This window comes from Nannobrachium achirus, assembly GCF_963921795.1.
Source record: "Nannobrachium achirus genome assembly, chromosome: 16".
Classification (NCBI taxonomy): domain Eukaryota; kingdom Metazoa; phylum Chordata; class Actinopteri; order Myctophiformes; family Myctophidae; genus Nannobrachium; species Nannobrachium achirus.
The window spans coordinates 5,318,011-5,342,393 of NC_137823.1; the positions used below are offsets into that span (position 1 = coordinate 5,318,011).

The 24,383-nt window shown below is 41.9% G+C and overlaps 2 protein-coding genes across 2 annotated transcripts; one reads left to right on the forward strand and one right to left on the reverse strand.

The window, feature by feature from the left end:
* The first annotated feature begins 132 nt into the window (after positions 1-132).
* ccdc167 (coiled-coil domain containing 167) lies at positions 133-4,096 on the forward strand. Its single transcript, XM_080744394.1, has 4 exons — positions 133-268; positions 1,600-1,694; positions 2,446-2,498; positions 3,087-4,096. The coding sequence occupies exons 1-4, from the start codon at positions 218-220 to the stop codon at positions 3,206-3,208; spliced, it is 321 nt and encodes a 106-aa protein (XP_080600520.1). The 5' UTR covers positions 133-217; the 3' UTR covers positions 3,209-4,096.
* Positions 4,097-22,907: 18,811 nt separating this feature from the next.
* gpr6 (G protein-coupled receptor 6) lies at positions 22,908-24,002 on the reverse strand (the record flags this gene model as incomplete). The annotated part of the gene is made up of 1 exon (XM_080744177.1): positions 22,908-24,002. One exon carries the CDS (start codon positions 24,000-24,002, stop codon positions 22,908-22,910), a length of 1,095 nt encoding a protein of 364 aa, XP_080600303.1.
* Between the last annotated feature and the right edge of the window lie 381 nt (positions 24,003-24,383).

Genomic DNA, 24,383 nt, shown 5'->3' on the forward strand with positions numbered 1-24,383 from the left:
GAATGTTTGTACTTTTCCCCACAACTGTTCATTTACAAAAGGAACCGGATTCCACCGTTCATTAAGGAGCCGTTCAAAAGACTCGATTCGTTCGCGAACGCCCCATCTCTAACGTGTAGGGAGAAGCACTTCCGCACAGTAGACTTGGCGGATGTTTTCTTTCTGCGTTTATTAACCATAAATACAGTGTTTCTTTTGGTGTCAGAATCGGTCAATAATGACCAAATCAAAGGACAAAAGGCGAGAGAAAATAAGTCTCGCCAGCGAAGTAAGTTAAGACATTTTTTAAGTGTTTCTTTCTTCACGGGGACATTTCTTTTTTTTTTTTTTTTTACTGATGTGCTGTTTCATTATAGTTTCATTCATTAATTCACAATCTGTCACTTTCTGAACAGGGGAGACTGTGAGACAACAGAGAGAACTCATTTATCAGCTTACATTTTATACGTCTCCTGTTTTGGCTTTGTTCATACATAGCCATAAATCATAATTCTTGAGTGATTTTATTTTGGGAGAGAAAACGTCCCAAAATAAAAGCACTCTACAAGAGTTATGATTCATGGCTAGTTCACACAGTGTTGTATGACTCAGAAATTGGTATTGTATTGAATGAATGAAGAATTTATTGGAAGATTGCAATAGGAAAAAGTACAGTTTCATGACAGCACAAATAATCACTGGTACAAGGTCAACTAAAAGGAGATCCTAAAGCTTTACGGCTTATTTACACAAGAACCACTTTATGTATATCATATAACATTGAAAGACAGACGGATAGAACACAGTAGCCTACTTTGCATAGAATAACATCAATTACAAAAGCAGGAAAAAAATATATACAGTATATCCCAAAATATTTTCTGTTATGTTCCTCACTTATTAGCCAGCGGACCCCCATTTCAAAAGATATGCCAGGGAAAGAGAAGATCCCAACCATTAATTCAAGGACGCCCAGTTTGACATGCATTAGACTACAGACCCAACGGTTCGTAGTCTAATGCATCTGTCTGTCTGTCTGTCTGTCTGTCTGTCTGTCTGTCTGTCTGTCTGTCTATCTATCTATCGATACATAGATATAGATAATGCTATTTCCCCCACATAGGCTAATATGATTTGTAGGCCAGGGGTCTTCAAACTTTTTCAGGCCAAGGACCCCTTAGTTGAGAGAGAGATGAAGCAGGGACCCCCACAACCTCTTCATAGATTCCATATAGTTTCATCATTTAACAGCACAATCATCAGTGTATTTTGGATTCATGTCAATTTGTGTTTTCAGATATTTAACCACTTGAACTGTCAATACTTAATAAACTTGACCTTTCACTCTGTACTTAGTTTGCTCTTTTTCCCCCTCTACACAAAACCTCTTAGCTGAAAACAGCCAATCTACAAGCTCACAAGCTTGTAGATCTGCTATTTTTGGCTAAAGTTCTCAGAATATGGACGCTAGGGTTCAAGTGGTCAATATAAAAAAGGAGAAAAAAAGTATCTACCACACAAAGATTTGGATGACCCACTGTAGTAACTCTGAGGACCCCCTAGGGGTCCCGGACCCCCTGTTGAAGACCCTTGTTGTAATGGCTCGGACATTTTGTCTAGATTGATCGTGTGGAAGAACGACGGTCGCATTGTCAGGACAACATCGAGAGGGCAGAGTTCAGGAACCGTCGCCAGCAGCTGTCTGATCGGGAAAGGTGAGAGATGACTAATAGCACCAAACGTTGGTTGTTTAGTGAATATTTACTATTGTATGCTACCACCTATAACCTAGAGGTGGGCCTAGCTGATCTCGTGGCTTGGCCAGAATCTGGTTGAAAACGCTGATGATGGCAGGTCCTTCTGAGTGAATGTTCTGTTTATGAGGTTTCCCACGTTCATGAAATTCCTGGAAATATTTTGAAATTAGAAAAATATTTTTCCAGTACTTAAGTTTTGGAATTTATCAAGGGTCCTAGAAGGTCCTGGAAAGAATAGCTATGCATTGTCTTTGGTTATTGATTTTGTTAATACCTCTGAAATGACAAATTAAACATGGGCCAAATTGTCAAATATTAGAGGCAGAAATTGTGAAGAAAATAGCAGATCTACATGAAAATAGCAGATATACATGCTCACAACGCCTCGCGTTGCGAGGCATTGTGAGCATGTAGATCGGCTATTTTCACAATAGAACCGTGTTATACAAAATTCCTCAACTCTTTGTGCTCGTCAGGGTGCCGGGGTCCCCAGTTAAAATATTATTATTTCGGGGGTCACGGCCTGAAAAGGTTGAGAACCACTGACATACACTACCTGTGTTTAGTTGGACATTGCGCATAGGAGTAAGCGACCTGTTATTGAGCTGAATTATTGTTATATAGTCCTGGAAATTGGGTTAAATATTCTGGAAAAGTTTGGGAAATTAATTGGTAAAAATGTGTGGGAACCCTGATTTATCCTCCACAGACAAGAGCTTGAAGATGAAATGGCGATCATGCAGGAGAGAGTGCAGAAGCTAGGTGAGCTGACATTAAAACAACCCTTTGCATATCAAGATCCACTGTTTATTCCGCATTTGAGCCACGGACCACCATATGATTATTTGGAATATTTTGTTATAGTTGGATACGATATTGTCCACAATTCCATGCTGTATTGACGTTGTACCATAGCAGAGCAACGTAAACTGCCCCAGGCAGTTTACGTTGCTTGATTCACTATTTAGATATTTGATATTCATTTTATCTGACACGCCCCTTTCTTATACAAACCCTTTGTAAACAAACAACCCATCGAAAACAGCTGTCCTTGGTTATGGTGACTGATATTGTCCTTCTAATGCGTGGGGGGGTCGGCCTCCTCATGCATAAAATGTACAGTATATCAAAATATCTAAAATACTGAATAAAGCAACTTAAAACTGCCTGGGGTGCTCACAAAAGCCTGAGTAGCCTGGAAAGTTGTTAAAATGACCCCAAACACATTTGAAAAATTAAGTTAAAAAAAGAAAGAAAGTGAAATATCCCTTCAAGAACTCAGAAGCACAACAACAGTCACACAATTCATATGAAATAAAATGGGTTTTCCTTCATTTCTTTTCTCATTAGATAAGGAACTTGACATTTTGCGGGGAGAGAACCGGAGGAACATGGTGCTGTCGGTTGCTCTACTGGCTCTGTCTGCTGTTCTGTACTACGTCTTCCTCTACAACGAAGAAGACCTCTCATGATATCCCACCCACCCAGCGTCTAAAAGGAAGTAACTAACCCTAACCCTTGCTAGAGGCGAGGACAGAACTGGAGGGACGGTGCCTTACACACAGGACGGTTCTTTCTGGTTGAAACCAAAGACTTGTTAGGCTGCTTCACGGACTGCAAAACCATCCAAGTTCACTGTGATGTGCTCAAACCACAGCAGTGACCTAACATGTACGACTCTTTAGTTGCACGCTGATATAAGGGGATATTACGACATAGAAATGATTAGCTCTGGTCTAGAGCGTCAGCTGCACTGACGCTCTGACAGACTGCTGGCTAAAAGACTAGACCAGGATTTCTCAGCCCCTTCGACGGCTCAACTTCAGTCAAAATAAACTAAACTACTTCACTACTCACCAAACCAAAGGTAGTTTTGCGTTGTTGAAAGTCTATTCTTCGTGGTGGGGAACCTCTCAGCACCCCACCCACTTTGTAAAATACATTATTGTTGTCATGAAATAAAACACACCCACCTCGAGCCACCCAGCGGCCACCGCAGACACAAGGGTTCACAACCCGGAAATAAGTGGCGGTCGTGTTGGATGCGTTTTATTTCATGACAAAAATAATGTATTTTACAGTGTGGGTGGGGTGCTGAGAGGTTTCCCACCGTGGAGAATAGACTTTCAACAACGGGAGCAGATCAATTTTCACCTTTCCCTATTAGCTAAGCAGATTAATGGGTCATTTCATCAGAATCGTTCACTTTGTGATACAAGCGTGGAACTTGGTACATATACTCTTCAAATCCCTCTCTTTTCAAAAATAGTGCTGGCCACGCAAAATTCCAATATGGTGGCCCCCGAAATCCAAGATGTCTGTCCAAAAATCATGTTTTTCCTTTATAACTCGAGTTGCATTCATTTTAAGACCCATATATGTATTGAGGTTGAATATAAAGATGGATATTGCGGATGTTTTGGTACCAAGTACATGTCTATATCTATTACGGTTCTTGAGATACAGCATATAGTAGGAGCAGATTAATGGCAAATTTCATATGAATCGTTCACTTTGATGCAAGCATGAAATTTAGCGCAAATACTCTCTAAGGGCCACTCTTATAGAAAAAGGCGCTGGCCACTCAAAATTCCAAGATGGTGACCTTTTTTTCAAAATGGAAGCCACCTTTTCAGAGGAGATCTTGATATAATAAGAATAAGAATCGTTCACTTTGTGATACAAGGATGACATTTGGCACATTTACTCTGTAAGGGCCACTCTTATGGAAAAAGGTGCTGGCCACGCAAAATTCCAATATGGCGGCCCCCGAAATCCAAGATGTCTTTCCAAAAATATTGTTTTTCCTTTATAACTCGAGTTGCATTCATTTTAAGACACATATATGTATTGAAGTTGAATATAAAGATGGATATTGCGGATGTTTTGGTACCGAGTACATGTCTGTATCTATTACGGTTCTTGATATACAGCATATAGTCGGAGCAGATTAAAGGCAAATTTTGAAAAAGGAACAAATGATTCAGTGGCCAGTGCCTTTTTTCATAAGAGTGGCCCTTACAGAGTAAATGTGCCAAATGTCATCCTTGTATCACAAAGTGAACGATTCTTATTCTTATTATATCAAGATCTCCTCTGAGAAGGTGGCTTCCATTTTGAAAAAAAAGGTCACCATCTTGGAATTTTGAGTTGCCAGCGCCTTTTTCTATAAGAGTGGCCCTTAGAGAGTATTTGTACCAAATTTCATGCTTGCATTACAAATGAACGATTTGTATGGAATTAGCCATTAATCTGCTCTGAGTATATGCTGTGCACGCATTTGCAAATCTCAATGCAAAAGAAGAACCTTTTAGAATTACTTTTTATACGCACGTTTGTCTTATCACAGCGTCTGTTCTGTCTAGACAATACTATGACATTAGCCATGGCCAGAAAGTGATTCTTACGTGATGAATGTATGTAAGTACTGTAATAGGGGTGTAATGATTTACAACATTTTAACAGCGATATGATGCGCATCACGATACATTGTTGAATATGCGATACATTGATGATATTGGTTAATTCATGGGCGATAGATACGATTTAATGATTTAATACAATAAATTAAATGTATTAGTATTGATACATTGATTGGAATTAGAATCGATTATTTGCATTGCAAAGCGATTAGATGCAAAGTCAATCGATACAACATTTTGCCGTTTGCATAACAATATAGTAGAAGTAGATGGTTGCAAATTAAAATTGATTCTTCGATGCAGTTACTATATGGTTATTGGTTACACCTTTATACTGTATACGTATTACGTACTGTATGACATTTCTCATTAATTTGTCAATGTAGTGTCTGTTGTGCCAATTATAATAATCGAAAAGCAAAGCTAATTAGCTTTGCTTTTCGATTCACCAAATGTCATTGTATGTGCTTAGTTTTACGATGGAAATGAAGTCATACTTTGTCAAAGGTGATGATGCCAAACATGGCTTTTATACAGGTCTGTGATTGTGATTTGTAATTTACCTGCCAAAGCCTAACTAGAGATAAACTGATCAAAATTTTTAATGCACGTCAATGATTTTGGTATTTAAATGCCGTTTCTAAGCATTCTGTCTGTTCTTTGTATGTGTCGTTACAACACATGGGCAGGAGGAAACGATAAAGAATGTATTTGGATGCTTAGTTTTTCAGTGTAGCAATTTGTCTCCCATTTGAGGCCCAAATTGTTACTGTAACCTTTTCATAGATTCCATATAGTTTCATTGTTTGACAGCAGTCATCAGTGTATTTTGGATTCATGTCAATTCGTGTTTTCAGATATTTAACCACCTGAACCATCAATACTTAATAAACTTGACCTTTTACTATGTACTTAGTCTGCTCTTTTTCCCCTCTACACCAAACCTCTTTGCCGTTAGTGAGCTTGTAGTTCTCAGAATATGGACAATAGGGTTCAAATGGTTACAACAATAGGAGTAACCCAGTTCCACTTTAATACTGTGCTGGCATTAGTTGGTCAACAGGGGGAGCTCTAAGAACATGATAGTGTAAGGGCAGGGGTGTTCTCTGTTCATATAAAAACTAATGGAAACCCAGTGAAAATATTGAGCTGCCCCCTGTTTTTTTCTGAAATTGTTTTAATTGTCTCATGGCTCACATTCCTTCTTCAACTTACAACATTTTAAAGGGGCCACACCATGCTTTTAAAAATATATATTTTATATAAATATTGGTCCATAATACGGTTTTATACAGGTTTTAGCCTAAACAACCACTCAGATATTGAAATGTCATGTTCTGTCTGTCTCTAATTCCAAGCCGTTTCAGATGCAATACCAAAATACCCTTTGTTGGCAACGGGCGCTGTCTTTGGGCTAAAAAAAACAAGGCTTAGAGTTAATTAATTGTATTTTTTTGGGTAGAAAAATACACTGAATAATAAAATACATGAAACCTTTTTTTTTCTTTTTTTTATGGTTCGGCCCCTTTAAGTGAATGTAATTGGAGAATAGCTTGCTCTGTCTCTCTGGTGGACCCAGCAACTGTTTGCTAACGTTTAATGTGTGGGATTTAAGAATTTCACCCTCACATGCCAGTCTGTTGCTGTTCCAAACTGAAAGAAGTTCTGTTGGTTTCATACACACACACACACACACACACACACACACACACACACACACACACACACACACACACACACACACACATTACAATGTGGATTTTTAAAAGTTCATGAAAGTAACTTGTGTGTCATAGGATGCGTTGGTCAGATTTGCTGGTGCATGTTGAACCACTTCAGCCTTTCTATACTGTGTAAACCAGGGGTCTTCAACGTGTTCAGGCCAAGGACCCCTTAGCTGAGAGAGAGATGAAGCAGGGACCCCCAGATTCCGTATAGTTTCATCAACCAAATGGACCGTGAGTTAAAGGGATCCCTGGCTAATACGACAAATATGCCTTAATACATTATAATTATCCTCTATATGCAATGTAAAATTAAAAACACCTTAAATATGTTATTTCCTCTAGATAGCTAATCTTTCACTCAATAGGGGAAATGCCTGTCGCAAGTTGATGATGTCATAAAACCATGTGTGGTCTATCTCTATGGAATTTATGGCATGCATGTGAAAATAAAAAATAAACGTAATACTTCCTATGGTTAATATGAGCATCACATCAATATTTCAAACTGAAAATTACCCTAGCTGTCAAACATTTTTCCCACATTTTTGCGACGGACATGGGAGCTCAATTTGTTATTTAACCTTCATAGTTGACAAAACCACTGAGAAACGGACCTTTGCTCTCGTGGTCACGGAAGTATCGGATTCGCCCCAACTGGCTTCGCTCAGTCTGGCTCCACGTAGCCCACATCTTTGAGCGATCGTGACCTGGCTGGAGCTGCCAACAAAACCCCTTGCTCCCACCTCCACCAGGTAAATCAGTGTCATACATATTCTGAATAAAACCTGGAGACTTGGCATTCAGTAATTGAGTCTTATAATCAAAATAAGAAGATTATAACGGTGTGTAAAAAAGAAAGTCTAAAATTTGCCACGGACAAAGACAAGTCTGTGTAGCCTACGGCCATGTTGATGAGGCCACAGCATAAGGATGCTAGGGTTCAAGTTTAACGAGTTCTGGGACACTTTACGTATGGGTGGGTTGGGTATGCAATAAAGATAATGGGATTAATAGCCAATGAATAAATAATCTTTGTATTCGCTCCGTCCCACACATTCTCTTTCACATAATGCAGTTCACGCCCCCACACTGTTTAACTCATGTTTAAAGAAACCTTGTCAACAAAGCCGCTGTGCTGCCCCTTCAGTGGTGGGGGCGGAGAGAATAGACTGAAAGGGAGCAGCTATTAGTAACTGACTATATGTCTGTCCACTAGGGCATTCACCAAATATTCGAATATTCGAATATCAAAGTCACTATTCGACGTTGTTCACTGAAGTCAAATATTCGCTTATATTTTTTTTATTATTTATTTATTTTTTCTCGTTAAAAAATATACATTGTTTATAAAGCTTGGCTAGATAGGAAGTCATAAGAATGAGTTGTCAATGCCCCTGGTGGATGAATTTCTTAATGCTCTATACCAGGGGTTCTCAAACCTTTTTAGGCCGTGACCCCCAAAATAAACATATTTGAACTGGGGACCCCCACCCTGACAAGCACTTGGAATTGTAGATATTACATTTAATGTGACTCTGTTCCGCAGATAACTATTGTGAAAATAGCAGATCTACAACATGCTCACAACGCCTCGCAACGTGAGGCGTTGTGAGCATGTATATCGGCTATTTTCACAATGTTCGCCTCTTGCTTACTTAATATTTGACAGTTTGGCCAGTTTGTCCAGTCCTGTTGAATATTCAACTATTCGAATACTTTGAAGTCGAATAATTCGAATACTAAAAATCACTATGCGTGAATGCCCTACTGCCCACCACAACGGAGGTTGTGGGTTTGAATCCACAGGGGCGTCACAAAGGGGGGAAAAGTGGGACTGAGTTACTAGGGCCCAAAGTGGAGGGGCCTTCATTATTTTATACTTTAGCTATTGAAAAATAGCAGATATACAAGCTCACAGCGCGGCACTCGATCTGCTATTTTTTAAAAGTCGTGAAAGTTTGTGCAATTCTTTGAATATGTGTATTTTTTAAGCGTTCATTTGAAACTCAAGATTTGCTTCTGGGGGGGTCCCTGGAACTAGATATTTTGAGATGGAGTTCCGTGGCCAAATACATATCATTTTGGGGGACCATGAAAAAGTTTGAGCACCTCTGACATAGAAACACAGGTTTTTCTAAAAACCTTGCAGATGTTTAACAATCATTTAGCTCTTGAGAACGGGTCCATTTGGTTTCATTTTACTTTTCATTTTCTATTGATTGAATACTTTATTAGTCAGAAATGTTGACAGCACAACACCAAAAAGTCCTGGATAGTCCTGGCGTGCGTGCGTGCGTGCGTGCGTGCGTGCACGCACGCACGCACGCACGCATGCACACACACACACACACACACTAAAGTGGGCAAATTGCTGGAGCGAAAGGAGATGGAAGTGGCAGCAGGTTCAAGTGTTTGTGGACAAATAGACAGACTTAGACTACACTACAGCATAGCTGTTTATCTGCCAACAAACGTTTGTTTTAGTCTCAGAGACTTTGCTGTTCACATTTAACCACTTGAATGCTCCACACAAGTGGGATAAAACTCGCAAGACTCGCTGAAGCTGGTTTGATTGGTCTCAATCGAGACATTTAAAGTGCTTCTTGAGGGCACACTACCGTGTCTGCTTCGTGTAACAACTATATGTTTTGCATCTGTAATGTTGTACTGTGATTCGATTGCCTGTTGTGTTGTGTTATTTTGTCATTGCTTGTATTGTGTCTTATATGCTGTGATCAGGGAGAGCTTGCTCTCAATGGGTTACCTGAATAAATAAAGGAAAAAGAAGAAAGAAAGAAGTCTAGACTCTAGTCTAGAGCAGGGGTCTTCAACGTTTTCAGGCCAAGGACCCCTTAACTGAGAGAGAGATGAAGCAGGGACCCCCAGATTCCATATAGTTTCATCATTTTGACAGCACAATCATCAGTGTATTTTGGATTCATGTCAATTTGTGTTTTCAGATATTTAACCACTTGAACCATACTTAATAAACTTGACCTCTTGAACTCTGTACTTAGTCTGCTCTTTTTCCCCCTCTACACCGAACCTCTTTGCCGAAAATAGCCGATCTACAAGCTCACAACGCCTCGCGTTGTGAGCTTGTAGATCTGCAGAATTGTAGAATTGTAGATCTGCCGAATATGGACGTTAGCGTTCAAGTGGTTAATATAAAAAAGGGGGAAAAAGGTTTCTATCACACAAAGATTTGTGGGACCCCCTGTAGTAACTTTGAAGACCCCCTAGGGGTCCCGGACCCCCTGTTTATACCCTCTAGACCCCTGGTTTAGAGAGTATAAATGGTCGATGTCAAGGTACAGAGCTGAAGCATCAAACATGTCTTGTGGTCCAGTTATTCAGTGTGCCTCGTAAAGTCATTATGGTCACATGACGCACCCACCACCACACTGTTGTTGTTCTGGGAGCACAGATGGGCATGACTGGATGTCCCGTGAGCCAGGTTTAGCCCGTCTGCCCTCGCCCCTGTGTGTGTGTGTGTGTGTGTGTGTGTGTGTGTGTGTGTGTGTGTGTGTGTGTGTGTGTGTGTGTGTGTGTGTGTGTGTGTGTGTGTGTGTGTGTGTGTTGTGAGAACCTTGTGGGAAGTGCTGAACAAAACCAACAATAGTGCTGGGCGTCAATTGGGTATGGCAGGGGTATGCAGCTGCCATACCCTGGGTCCAGGGGGGGAAATAAAAGTTACTTTTAAATATAAATCCATGAATGTCTCTTTGTCTATCTGTGCTGGTTATTATGTTGTTAAATTACAGTAAAATAACTACAAATGCAAAATTTAACAAAATGGTCACATGGTATATTCCCAGGTTCTGCAGGTCAGCTGCACAGGTGCAATGCGTTATTGTTAATTGTGGCACGTTTACTAACATGCCAAGTTTAGCTGCACTTGAACAACCGTTCCAGGCTGCCATATCTAGCCCAAGAAAAAATAAAAAGTACTTCTTAAAATAAATGTATCATGTCTGTTGCTAAGGTATGGCAACATGAACACCAGTCATGTTGCCATACTTGCTTTTTTCTGAACTGACGCCACTGCAATAGTCACTTGGATTGCAGTCTTTTAATGGGGGAACTTAACACAAGTTCTTCCCGGATTGGGGTATATTAGGTTTTCTAAAAAAAACAACACTAATATAAATTTGAACTTAACAAATCATCATGATACATTGACTCTGACCGGGAGGTGGGGTTGGGTTGGGTTGGGGGGTTTGGAGGGGAGGGGGTAAGGGTGAGGGGAGGGGGGTTGGAGGGGGGAGGGGGGGAAGGGGGTGATTGTGTATCTGTGTTTGTACATGATTCCTTGTATTTCTGTGCATCAGGGGAGGGGGGGTTAGGTGTGGGGAGGGGGGGTGTGGGGGATCGGAATGGGGCGTCGGAAGTAGCCTCGCAAGCCATCCCGAGTTACGTCATCACCAATGTGCTTCCTTTCTCGGTCTGGTACTCCTCCCATTGAGTCTCTTTATTAGAATGTGGTTCTCAATTTCCAATCAAAAGGCTGCATTTCGAGCGAACCCGCCTCCCACCGCTCCTGATTGGTCGAGCGGCAGCTACAGCTCCCGCATTTTGACAACAAACATGGCGGACCCCATGTCCGATGCGAGTTCACAAATCGCAAATAAAAGCTGCATTAAGCGAAGTTTTATCTGAAATCAACGGCATCTCATAACTTAAAAACGAACAACAGTTTGCACCTTTGGAATTTCTGTCTGGAAAAGACGTATTTGATGTTCTCCCGACGATGTTTTGATGCGCTGATAACTACTGACTGGACCTGTCAGTCAAAGTATAGTAACTACGTCATTGCGTAATGCATTGTCTACGGAGGACTCCCAGACTCTGTTGCGAGGCTACGTCGGAAGGGGGGTGTTAGAAGTGGGGATGACTGTGTGTCTGTGTTTTGGCATAATGCTGTGTATTTCTGTGCATCTGTGCTTCCGGGTCAAAATGAGCCGAACAGCACTTAAGGTTCAAAAAATATGAGGGGGTGTAGCATGGGTGTAGTGCAAAACATTTTTTTTTTAAATCTCAGAAGAATCTTTAAGGCCAGTGAGTTTTCAGGTGGAACATTATTAAACTTCTACCTTTTTTTTCCAAATGAAAATGTAAAACGGGTCAAAATGACCCGAACAGCACTTCAGGAGAGAGGTTCAGGAAACATTTATAGTTTTCAGCTGATCAGAACCATGCAGGGCTGTCACCTCTCTGGCAATCAGACCCCTGGTGTCATCACTTCAGCTTGATTGAGCATGTAAACAGGCACGTACCTCCCTTCCAATACTTGCCCCAGTGCTCTGTATTTGTCTTTGGTGCTTGAACCTCTCCTCAGCCCTCCGCTCGCCTCGGTAGAGACGCCATTTGGTTCTGGCCCAAAGGTGGACCGCATGTTAGCAGAGGCAGCATTAAGTAGGCCTACCCAGTAGGGCATTCACGAATAGTGATTTTTACTATTTGAATTATTCGACCTCAAAGTATTCGAATATTCGACAGGACAGGCCAAACTGTCAAATATTAAGTAAGCAAGAGGCGAACATTGTGAAAATAGCAGATCTACATGCTCACAACGCCTCGCAACGCGAGGATGTAGATCTGCTATTTTCACAATATTTATCCATGGAACCGAGTCACATTAAATGTAATAGCTACATTCCAAGTGCTTGTCAGGGTGGGGGTCCCCAGTTCAAATATGTTTATTTTGGGGGTCACGGCCTAAAAAGGTTTGAGAACCCCTGGTATAGAGCATTAACAAATTCATCCACCAGGGGCATTGACAACTCATTCTTGTGACTTCCTATCTAGCCAAGCTTTATAAACTATAGATTTTTTAAAGAGAAAACATTAGAAAAATATAGAAGAATATTTGATGAATGCCCTACTACTCAGTATTATAGAGGGAGAGGACTGAGCACAGGTCAAGGACTTCAAAATGGATATTAGCTATTATTAGCTATTCGTGAGACGATGCACAATGAATAACATAAAGCCAACTTTCCATCGACCTAATGGCTAACTCAATAATAACAATGTGCAAATGTGGAAAGTATTTGCTACAGCTATAATTAACATTATTAATGCAGGGAATCATTCCACAGTGTACTACTTTGGTGATTGCCTGGAGTGCTGGCCAGGTCTCCATTGCCCAACATCTCCATAATGCAAACGGCTCCCTGGCTCTTGCCCATGTTTTCAAGGGTAGATGGCACCCCTGCCTGGCCAGCTCCATTCGGTCCTATAGGCCAGTGGTTTTCAACCTTTTCATGCCGCAACCCCCAAAATAATCATATTTTAACTGGGGACCTCCCACCCTTATGAGCACTACTTGGAGTTGGAAGAGTTGAGGCATTACAATTTGTTTAAAACAGTGTGGCGAGGCGTTGTGAGCATGTAGATCGGCTATCTTCACAATTTCTGCCTCTAATATTTCACAATTTGGCCAATGTTTAATTTTTCATTTTAGACGTATTAGAAAAGGTCTTAAAAGTCCTTAAATTGTCACTTTAGAATTGTGCAGATACCCTCTATACACTTAAACTTTATATTGGTTTGTTTACTGTTGAGAGAGAAAACATCTGGGGACCCCCCGAAATAATTTGGGGACCCCCCTGGGGGTCCTGACCCACAGGTTGAGAACCACTGCTCTAGGCCAGTGGTTTTCAACCAGTGGTCCGGGGACCACCAGTGGTCCCCAGCTGAATGATGGAGAGTTGGTAACCAAATGGACCGTAAAATGGACCGTTGGTAACCAAATGGAGCACAGAAAATAAACCAAATGGGCCCTTACAGGTCCATTTGGTAATTTTGGTTTCATGTTATGCTCTCAAGAGATATCTGCATTACTTAATTTACAGTAAAGTCTACACAATTAGAGAATGTAGAATAATTTGTATTTTGGTGAACCTGTTATCTCTCCTATGGCACCACATCAAAGCAGCATGGAATTGTTGACAACATCTTCACAAAATCTTCTAAAGTTTTGGGTCTGTGGCTAAATGTCATCAAATGGTGGTCTGAGTGGCTAAATGCAGGATAAATAATGGACCATGATGTGAAAAGGGTTGAAAACCACTGCCCTAGGCCACAACAGCACCGAGAGGATCGCCTCTCTGGCGAGAACAGACATGGATGGATTTGGGAACGTTGTGTGTATCTTGACCCGAGAATTACATTATATAACAATCCACAGCTGTCACTGCCGTAGCACCACTCCGGTTATGTAGGCGGTATTGCGTTATAAGAAAAAGTGCTTAGAAAATGAATTTCGTTCCCACGTCTGGGCACTACTCATTCAATGCCTTTTTGCAATACCCTTGTGGACTTTGGGTTAAAAGTTCTCCGCACGAAACCTGCACGACTTGTGTCACCAGCCAGAATTGTATATAAAAGTGAATAACAAAAAAAACGTACATTTTGTGCTGCTGTTTTTGCTTATAAAATGTACTATATTGATTTTGGCAACACAAAATCTTTCTCAAATGTCATAAATACATCTACTTAACATCTGAAACAAGTATTTGTGCCATAGTATTCTCATATGTGAATTTAGATTGTGAAATATAGCAAATTTGTTGAAGAAAACACCTCAATGTATGTGATTGGCACCCAGCAAAATACATACACATAGTAAATTTTGCTAAAAGCTTATGTCCCATACATAACATATCTCACAGCCAACTGTGTAATGAAAGGTACCGTGGCCAGAAATGTATGAAAATCAATCAAACTGCTATCACACCCCCCTAAATTGGAACAATTCCCAAAATGGACAAGACCATAATAAATGCACAAAAGGTCATATCAGGTATAGAATATGTATTTAAGTACCCAACATCTGTCTTTTGTAGGCTACATCAAGACACCCCCCAACCAAAACAAAAACGCATACAAATGTTGGCAGCATAAGTAAACGTAAGGCTGTGCTGTGACAAAATACAGCAAATGTTAAGCTTTTTCCTCCCACATGTATGTATTGCATTTAAATGTGATAAAAGCAAATCGTGAACTAAAACGAGTATTTAGCTAATTTTACATGCTGACATGGTGCGTATATTACTCATCCCTATCACTTTCATCCAGGGGTCATCAATATGTCTGTACTACGGACAAAATGTGTCAGTGGCTGATTTTATATTTTATAATGTCTTGTTTTTGATCATAAGACCCAATTACTGAATACGAAGGCGACAGGTTTTTTTTTCAGAATATCTATGGACATTGTGACATTTTGGCATATTAGCAGTCCAACCAGTACTAGTACGCCCTTAACTCAGAGATTGTACAAATGGAACCAAATGGTTCTCAGAGTTACACACATGTTATTATGGTAATTCAGGGCTTGCTCTTCTATGTGTTTCTGGTATATATTAGTGTCCACTCATTTAGTATGTCCGTGGCAAAAAAAAGATTTCGACATACATCTCCACCAAAAGCCAGCATGGTGATGAATGACCCTTGCTTAATCAGAGTCATCATCCCATGAAGCTTGTTTCTTTTGAAACATTCTCACAGTTCTGGCACTCTGTTTCCGACCTGTTCTGGCACTGAAATAAATCAGTACAAGACAGTCTTGCAGACATACTGTACAGGTTTGCTTGTCTTCAACTATAGTAAACAACATGCAAAAAACTTGACTGTGGAATCAGCACACTGTCCTGTAGATATGTTGAGCAAGGATGATGTGGTCACTGTAGATGGGTTAGTGTCCACTGCTGACATGGTGTGAGTTGGAGGGGTGGAGGTGGAGCATAGACTTGAGCTCTGCAGAGACAGGGCTGAGTGTAATGCCATCCAGACCGCTTGCTTCCTTGGCATCAGCATTATATGTCTGTTCCAGTAGCATGTCAAAAGAAACACTACTGTTATGGCTGCCATCTGCTCGTCAGCCAACAAATACACCTGCCATCAGTGCTTCATGTACCTCTGAAGCTGTTTCCGGTAATTTCTTCATCTAAGGCAAATACAAAGGTAAAGATTGCTGCCCGTACTTGTAGTGGCCTACTTAAGTGAGGTAGGGTAGCATTCTTGCTGATTCACAGAGATGTCCTGTCCAGTCACCTTTCCGCTTGTAGTAGATAAACCTTTGGAGAATATCTGACATCTCCAGGAAGTTTGTCCAGAGGACTGCAGTTGATTGCCCCTTGAATGATTCCTGAAAAGCAGCAGCTGATCTCCTAGGACTGCCATCTCTGGATGCCTCCTCATTTCTAACTTCTGCCAGTTATCTCTTTTTCAAACAGGACTTTGAGGGCATGTAACGTTTGGTAGTATTATGTCTTTTCAACAAACATCTTCTTGACAGTTCCTTCTCGACAAAGACTTGCTGCAACAAGCAGATCATCTGCCCCTGCATCCCTGATAATCTTGCAAATAGCCTTCATGTTCAGTAGTTGTGAGCTTGGTGGAAGCCTCCCAGCAACAGGACTACATTGCCAAACTCATCTTGGTGTTGCCTGATCTCCAGTGATAATGGTGTACTTATGTAGTGAAGAGTCGTTTCATCTCTTTTCTGAGGACAGAAGGATCAGTTGGCGATGCTGGGATGAGTGGAAGGTAGCCAATAATGCTAGCCTGTGGGTGAAAGTTTACACAGAATGCTGAAAAGCCAGGTAAACCAGCTTCTGCATCTGGAGGAGAATTCAGCAACTGTGATGTTGGAAGCTATTCTACCTAGTAGGTGCCACACAAGTAAAAGGTCTTCAGCCAGGCCATCTGATGAAGTCTCTAGAATCTCCAACTTCCTAGTGCTCAGGAGACCTGGACTTCTGCCTGTCTTTGCTTGCTGACAAGAAACACTTGGGAGTAGGTGGTTCAGCAATGTGATGAATTAAAAATGTCATCTTTAAGATACATTTAGCTGTATGTAAGTTTTCTCAGATTTTTCTCCGCAATCATCCCCACAACTCTTGAGAGAATCTGAGGTAAAACTGACCAAATGTGTTCATATTGCTTTTGTCATAACAGCCAGCTGTCACTGTAAAAGTCATAGTAAAGCTCATTTTTGGGTGGCGTCCATCTTGGAAATATGTAAATTAAAGATCCAGACACACCCAATCATGAAGATAAGTATTCCATTGAGTTTCTCTCGGTGTGAAACCATGAAATTGACACCAAGTTTACTTCATTATATCAAAATTACAGTCACTAACAATCACTTACATTGAAGCGTTTCCTTCAACAAATTTGCTACATTACATGATCTAAATTTGCATATGAGTATACTAAGGCACCAATACTTGTTTCAGATGTTAGGTAGATGTATTTATGACATTTGAGAAAGGTTTTGTGTTGCCAAAATCAATATAGCAGATTTTACAAGCAAAAACAGCAGCACAAGATTTTCGTTTTTTTGTTATTCCCATTAAATACATTTCTGGCTGGTGACAAAGATTGTGCAAGTGACACGCGGAGAACTTTTTGTTTCTTACTTACTATCAATAGATCTTTCTAATGAAGCAAAGTTTATGTAGTGCCCATGGGGCGGGAACGAAACCGAACGATACCAGCCACGCAATACAGCCTAATGATATCTTTAGTGGCTGAATGTTAAAAGGAGAAGTGCGCTGTCCGTGGTTCTGATCTTGTGCCTGTACTGGTTTTCTCAGCACCATGGACAGCGTTACAGATGTCATTCAGTGAGAGAGTATTGTTTGCAGGTCTTTCAGTCCGAGTGTATCAAAAAAGCAACTGGGTTAAGCACCGTTGGTCCGACCAGGTTAACATTCACCAGGTTAGCATTCACCAGCGTCAGCAGGTTAGCATTTCACCAGGTTAGCCTTCACCAGCGGGTAGTTATACTCGATTAAAGTAGCCTAATGTGCAGTGGTGTCAGTTCAGCAAAAGCTAGGGTATGGCAAAGATGGGAGTCCTCATGGAAAATAGGCATTACATTTTGGATAACACAGTGTTATTGTGAAAATAGCAGATCTACATGCTCACAACGCCTCGCAGCGCATGTAGATCGGCTATTTTCACAATGTCTAAAAAAAAAAACTTTTGTCAGTTTTTTACACAGGTTTCTACGGTTTCTTGTGCTGGATATGGCAGTCTGGAATGGTTTTTCAAGTGCAGCTAAACTTAGCATGTTAGTAAACGTGCCACAATTAACAATAATACATTTAACAATAATACATTGCACCTGTGCAGCTAACCTGTGGAACCTGGGAATATACCATTTTGTCAAGATGGGGAGAATACAAGTGTGGAGAATATAATTATAATACCTTGTTAAATTGACCATTTTGTTAAATTTTCCATTTGTAGTTATTTTACTCTAATTTAACAACATAATAACCAGTGCAGATAGACAAAGAGACATTCGTGGATTTATATTTAAAAGTAACTTTTATTTTCCCCCCCTGGACCCAGGGTATGGCAGCTGCATACCCCTGCCATACCCAATTAACGCCCCTGCTAATGTGTACTTAGGTAAATGTAATTAGTTACTCTACTCCAATGACGAGGAATAATTAAGGCCTGCTTGTGGGCCGCTGGTCCCCTGGCCCTGTGCCAGGATAAGGGAAGCCTGTTTAAACAGCCCCGCAGATAAACCTCTGTCTGTGGCTGCCCAGTGCTCAGCCATCTGCCACACATAGCCTCTACCCCCACCTCTGGAAAACTCTACCACACAGGGGCGTCACAAGGGGGGGAAAAGTGGGACTGAGTCACTATAGGGCCCAAGGTGGAGAGAGCCTTCATTATGTTATACTTAAGCTATTGAAAAATAGCAGATATACAAGCTCGCAGCGCGGCACCGAGTGCCGCGCTGCGAGCTTGTAGATCTGCTATTTTTGAAAAGTCGTGAAAATGTGTGCAAATATATGTATTTTTTTAAGCGAACATTTGTAACTTAAATTTGACTTCTGGGGGGGTCCCTGGAACTAAATATTTCGAGATGGGGGGTCCGTGGCCAAATATCATTTTGGGGGTCCTTCCTTCACATGAACAAGTTTGAGCACCACGGCACTGACATAGAAACATACAGTAGGTTTTTTTTCCAAGAATTTCAAGCCTTGTATAGCTGCTATTTTTCAATAGTTAAAGCACACAATAATGCGTTCCCAGACTAAATGGGTTAAACCCTCTCCCCCCATGAAGAACATTCATGGGGGGCCCGCAGTGAATCCTTGTACCCAGGGCCCAGAATTTGGTGCGACACCTCTGCCCCCACACAGGCATATAGACTGTAGGCCAAAGTCATCCAGACTCGTGCACACTCACCTGCCTCTCACACACGTGATATAAGGTCAATGTTGCTTGTGATTTGAAGACACACGTTGCAGGTTAGACTCAGTGGTGCAAAGTAACTAACTACATCTACTTTAAGTACCGTACTTAAGTACAATTTTGAGGTATTTGTACTTTACTTCAGTATTTCCAATTTCCAATACTTTTACTTCTACTTCACTACATCCCGGATCCAAATATTGTACTTTTACTCCATTACATTTATTTGATATTTATTACATTTGAAAACTTGAAACACTTGAATGCATAATGACTACTTTCACTTGTGGTACTTTAAGTACATTTTGATAGCAATATACTTTTGCACTTTTACTCAAGTACATTTTGAATTCCAGACGTCTACTTTCTATGTCTAGTATTTCTACATTGCAGTATTGATACTTTTACTTAAGTAAAACATTTGAGTACTTTTTTCCCCACCACTGCTAGACTACATGATAGAGAATGATGCCAGTGCATACACTAGGTCAGGGGTCTTCAACGTTTTCAGGCCAAGGACCCCTTAGTTGAGAGAGAGATGAAGCAGGGACCCCCACACAACCTTTTCATAGATTGACAGCACAATCATAAGTGTATTTTAGATTCATGTCAATTTGTGTTTTCAGATATTTAACCACTTAAACCGTTAATAAACTTGACCTTTCACTCTGTACTTAGTTTGCTCTTTTTCCCCTCTACACCAAACCTCTTTGCCAAAAATAGCCGATCTAGCAGCGCGAGGCGTTGTGAGCTTGTAGATCTGCTATTTTTGGCTAAAGTTCTCAGCATAAGGACACTAAGGTTCAAGTGGTTAATATAAAAAAGGGGAAAAAGGTTTCCATCAACTCAAAGATTTGGAGGACCCCCTGTGGTAACTCTGAGGACCCCCTAGGGGTCCTGGACCCCCTGTTGAAGACCCCTTCACTAGGTTAATTAAAGAAAGCCCAATAAGCTGGTTTCCAAGGCTACTGAGGTGCAAGCCCAAAATGGCTATCTACTAATGCCATCAAGATAGTAAATGAGAACTGGTCGTCTCATATCCTGCACTCATAAACAGATAGATCTTTATCAGCATACATATTGATCAACAGACAGTGCATGGTGGAAAGTAACTCAAATATAGGCCCACATCCAGTGGGCCTGCTTGATATTTTGAGGCACTTAGCCTACTTTGCTTGAGTTGGTCTTTGCATGTTTTAGTTATAGGCCACATAACTCTGTGGACCCCTAGGGGGTCCTCAGAGTTACTACAGGGGGTCCTCCAAATCTTTGTGATAGGATCATTCTTTTAAATTAACAACTTGAACCCTCGCATCCCTATTCTGAGGAGAACTTTATTCAAAAATAGCAGATCTACAAGCTGAGAGCTTGTAGATCGTCTATTTTCGGCAAATAGGTTTGGTGTAGAGGTAAAAAAAGAGCAGACCAAGTACAGAGTGAATGCTCAAGTTGACTAAAAACACAAATCCAACAAAGGCTGATGACAGTGCTGTCAAACAAGTCTATCTGTGAAATCGAGGAAAATCTGCATCACGCATTTATACAATATGTAGAGGGGGTCCCTGCTTCATATCTCTCTCAGCTAAGGGGTCCTTCTTGGCCTGAAAACGTTGAAGACCCCTGATGTAAACTATAATGTTTTACTTCCGCGTATGAAGGACAAATGCGTTGCATGATATCCTCTCAATACATTCGGACCATAATTCTACACCTCAGTGGCAAATAGCCTACTGTACATTTTACTTCATTACAATTATTGGAAGATTTAGTCAAAGTTAGAATGTGGATTTAGATTATTACATAGCATCAATTAAGCCTTAATTTATACTTATTCGATACAAAAATAAATAAGGCAAGACAAGCTCACGACCTATCATGTGTTGTGAGCTTGTAGATTTGATATTTTCGTAAATACTCGCACACACAAACGCACGCGCACACACACACACGCACACATGCACGCACGCACGCACACACGCACATACACGCACACACGCACGCACACACACACACACACACACACACACACAGTGTAAACAGGACAGATTGAAGCCTCTTTACTGACCTGGTCTGTCTCTTCAAACAATCGTGCACGCAAAAGAAAGTCGTAGTAGTAGGCTAGCGTTTTCAAACAAACCTGCATGTTGGACACGTGACTCGTGAGGCTTGCATCCTGTTTTCAATAATGTTTTTATTCCTCCTGTAGAAAATGTACATCATAATAATAACAATATGATACAAAATAGAAAATGATCCACAGTAGCCTACTGACCAATACAAACTGTTCAACACACAACAGGCCTACGCAATAAATACTGCTTTGGCATCTCAAATACATGGAATAAAGTGCAAAAATGACTATACATTCTCAGTTTTTTTCCCACCCCATCCCCATTTCCTTTTTACAAAGTTGTTGTTCACAGCATTTGAAAAACGCGTCTTAAGGTTTTGTTGAGACACGATAAAGTGCAGAGTGCGTGAGATGTAGCCTTATAGGCTATAGGCCTACTTTTTCTTTTTGTCACACACAAGGACGTGCTGGACATTGGGAAAAGAGGGACAACTCCCGAACGGCCGGTTCATTCCCGGCCGGTCCAGGCCGGCCATTAGGAAAAAAATAATAATAAAATGTGGCCTTCGTTCCATTTTGGGGGCTGGGCTGCCACGTCGGGCAGAAACCTCGTATCTCCAAGTTTCAAATTTGTAATTTTTTTTCGCAAAGCAAAGCCCTGCTTCATCATACAAGGCTGTCGCACAAAAGTAGTGAAAACAGCAGATCTACAAGCGTTGTGTGCTTGTAGATCGGCTGTTTTCACTAGTTTAAATCATTTTTAAAATGGTTTTGGACATACAAGGTTTCCACCCGACAATGACGAAATATAACTCATGTAATTGGTCCACTGGCTTGTCACTTGTCATGATCTGAAATGGCAAATCTTTGAGTAGCAGCAGCGCTATAGAGAGAGATCTCTCTCTATAGCGCGCAATGAGGGCCTCTCCAACTCTTTTTCCCGGGCTGAATCAGGGGCCCAGCATGTCCCTGGTCACACAACATCCCCATGTGTTGGTAAAGCACTGTCATTGTCCACTGTAAGCAGATTGTCGATGGTAAAACCACTATACTGCATTTTCTTCTGTTTCAAGACACACACAGACACACACACGCACACGTGCACGCACACACACACACGCACGCACGCACACACACACACACTCAAGCACACGCATGCACACAGTGGTAGAAAGTAACTAAGTACATTTACGTAAGTACTGTACTCAAGTACACTTTTGAGTTATTTGTACTTTACTTGAATATTTCCAATTTCCAGTATACGTTTAGCCTACTTTTACGCCACTACATTTATTTGAAAAACTTGAGTTACTTGTTACTTTGTAGATTTAGATCATTAGGATTACAAAAGGTACATGAACCACTTCAGCCCTACTAACTTTTACTTACTTGAAAAGAGCCGATCTACAAGCTCACAATCTTGTTGATCTGCTATTTTCAAAAGATTTGTAGGCTGTACATTCGTAACGGGAGTGGGACATTCATAATGAGTAGGCCCTACTTTTACTTTTGGTACTTTAAGTACATCTTGATGCCAATACTTTTCTACTATTACTCAAGTAAATATTGAATTTGGGACTTTTACTTGTAACAGAGTATTTCTAATATACTTTTATTTATAAGTAGCCTAATTTTTTTTTTGTCCTTTTCCCACCACTGCCCATACACTCACACACTCACACACACACACACTCACGCACGCATGCACGCATGCACGCGCATTTCACACTTCGCTGGGCGACCGGGAGCGGTAGGCCTGGCCCTTGTTGGGCCGGAAGCAGCCGCAGAAGAGCACGTAGAGCGAGCGCTGGATCTCCTGGTTGCGGTAGGCGTAGATGATGGGGTTGATCATGGAGTTGTAGGTGGCGGGCAGCAGCGTGGCGTACGTGTAGACGGCGGGCCACTCGCGCTCGCCCACCAGGCAGTAGACGGCGAACGGCAGCCAGCTGGCGCCGAAGGTCCCCAGCACGATGGCCAGCGTGGACACGCCCTTGCGCGTGGCCACGTAGTGCGACGTGCTGAAGAAGTGCTGCTGCAGCGCGATCTGGTGCGCGTGGCGGCACACGATCTTGCAGATGCGGAAGTAGAGCGCCAGCATGAGCGCGAAGATGGCGAAGAAGGCGGCGGCGAGCAGCGTCACGTTGGCGCGCGTCAGCGGCCGCACGATGGAGCACTCGGCCGCCGCCTCGCCCAGGCAGTTCCAGCCGAGCACGGGCAGCGCGCCCAGCACGAGCGAGGCGCCCCACGTGGCGGCGAGCATGGCGTGCACCGAGCGCAGCGTCTTCTCGGAGAAGTAGGTGAGCGCGTTGTACAGCGAGAGGTAGCGGTCCACGGTGATGGCCAGCAGGCTGCTGATGCTCGCCGCGAAGGAGGCCACCAGGAAGCCCACGGTCACCAGGCTGATGGTCTCCGAGGACGAGGAGACCACGTACTGGAACACGAAGTTGAGGATGAGGCCCACGCCGGCCAGCAGGTCGGCCGTGGCCAGGCTGCCGATCAGCACGAACATGGGCGTGCGCAGGCTGGGCGTGTAGAAGATGATGGCCACCACCAGGGCGTTCTCGCAGGCCACCACGGTGCCCGACATGCACAGCATGATGTCCCACGGGTTGATGGGGAAGTCTCCTCCTCCTCCTCCAAGTCTTGAGGAGGAGGAGAACTCCAGCAGGCCGCCGCTGCCGTTAATAGTGAGCTCCGGGGATTCCGGGCTCATCATCTCCGTCCAGGCGGGGAGGAGAGCCGCTGCTCCGCCGGCCACTGCCGCCGCGGCTGCTGCTACTGCTGCAGAAGAGTCGTTTACTAGCAGAGTCTCGTTCATGTTCAGCGACGAAGGATCTCCCGTTTCCTGATGTAAAGATGCAAGGAATAGTGGTTTTGTTAATTGTGATTGTATCAGTTTTGTGAATTGGAAATCAGTCGCCCGGAGGCAGCACATGCAGTATAAGGATATTTACATTGAAAGTTACAGAGAAGTATGAAAAGAATTAAAAAAAAAGAACAGAGTACAGTAAAGAAAAAGGTACAACAAAGAAAGAGAACGAAGAATATACACATAAAGTGTTATGAAAAACTGTCAAAGCGATCAACGATGTGAAACAGCCAACTTGAGAAAAAAAAAAAAACTTAACCAACTGTCCTTTGTTCCTATATGCGAACTTCTAAAGTATCCAATCAATCAATTATAAAGCCTATTCTATGA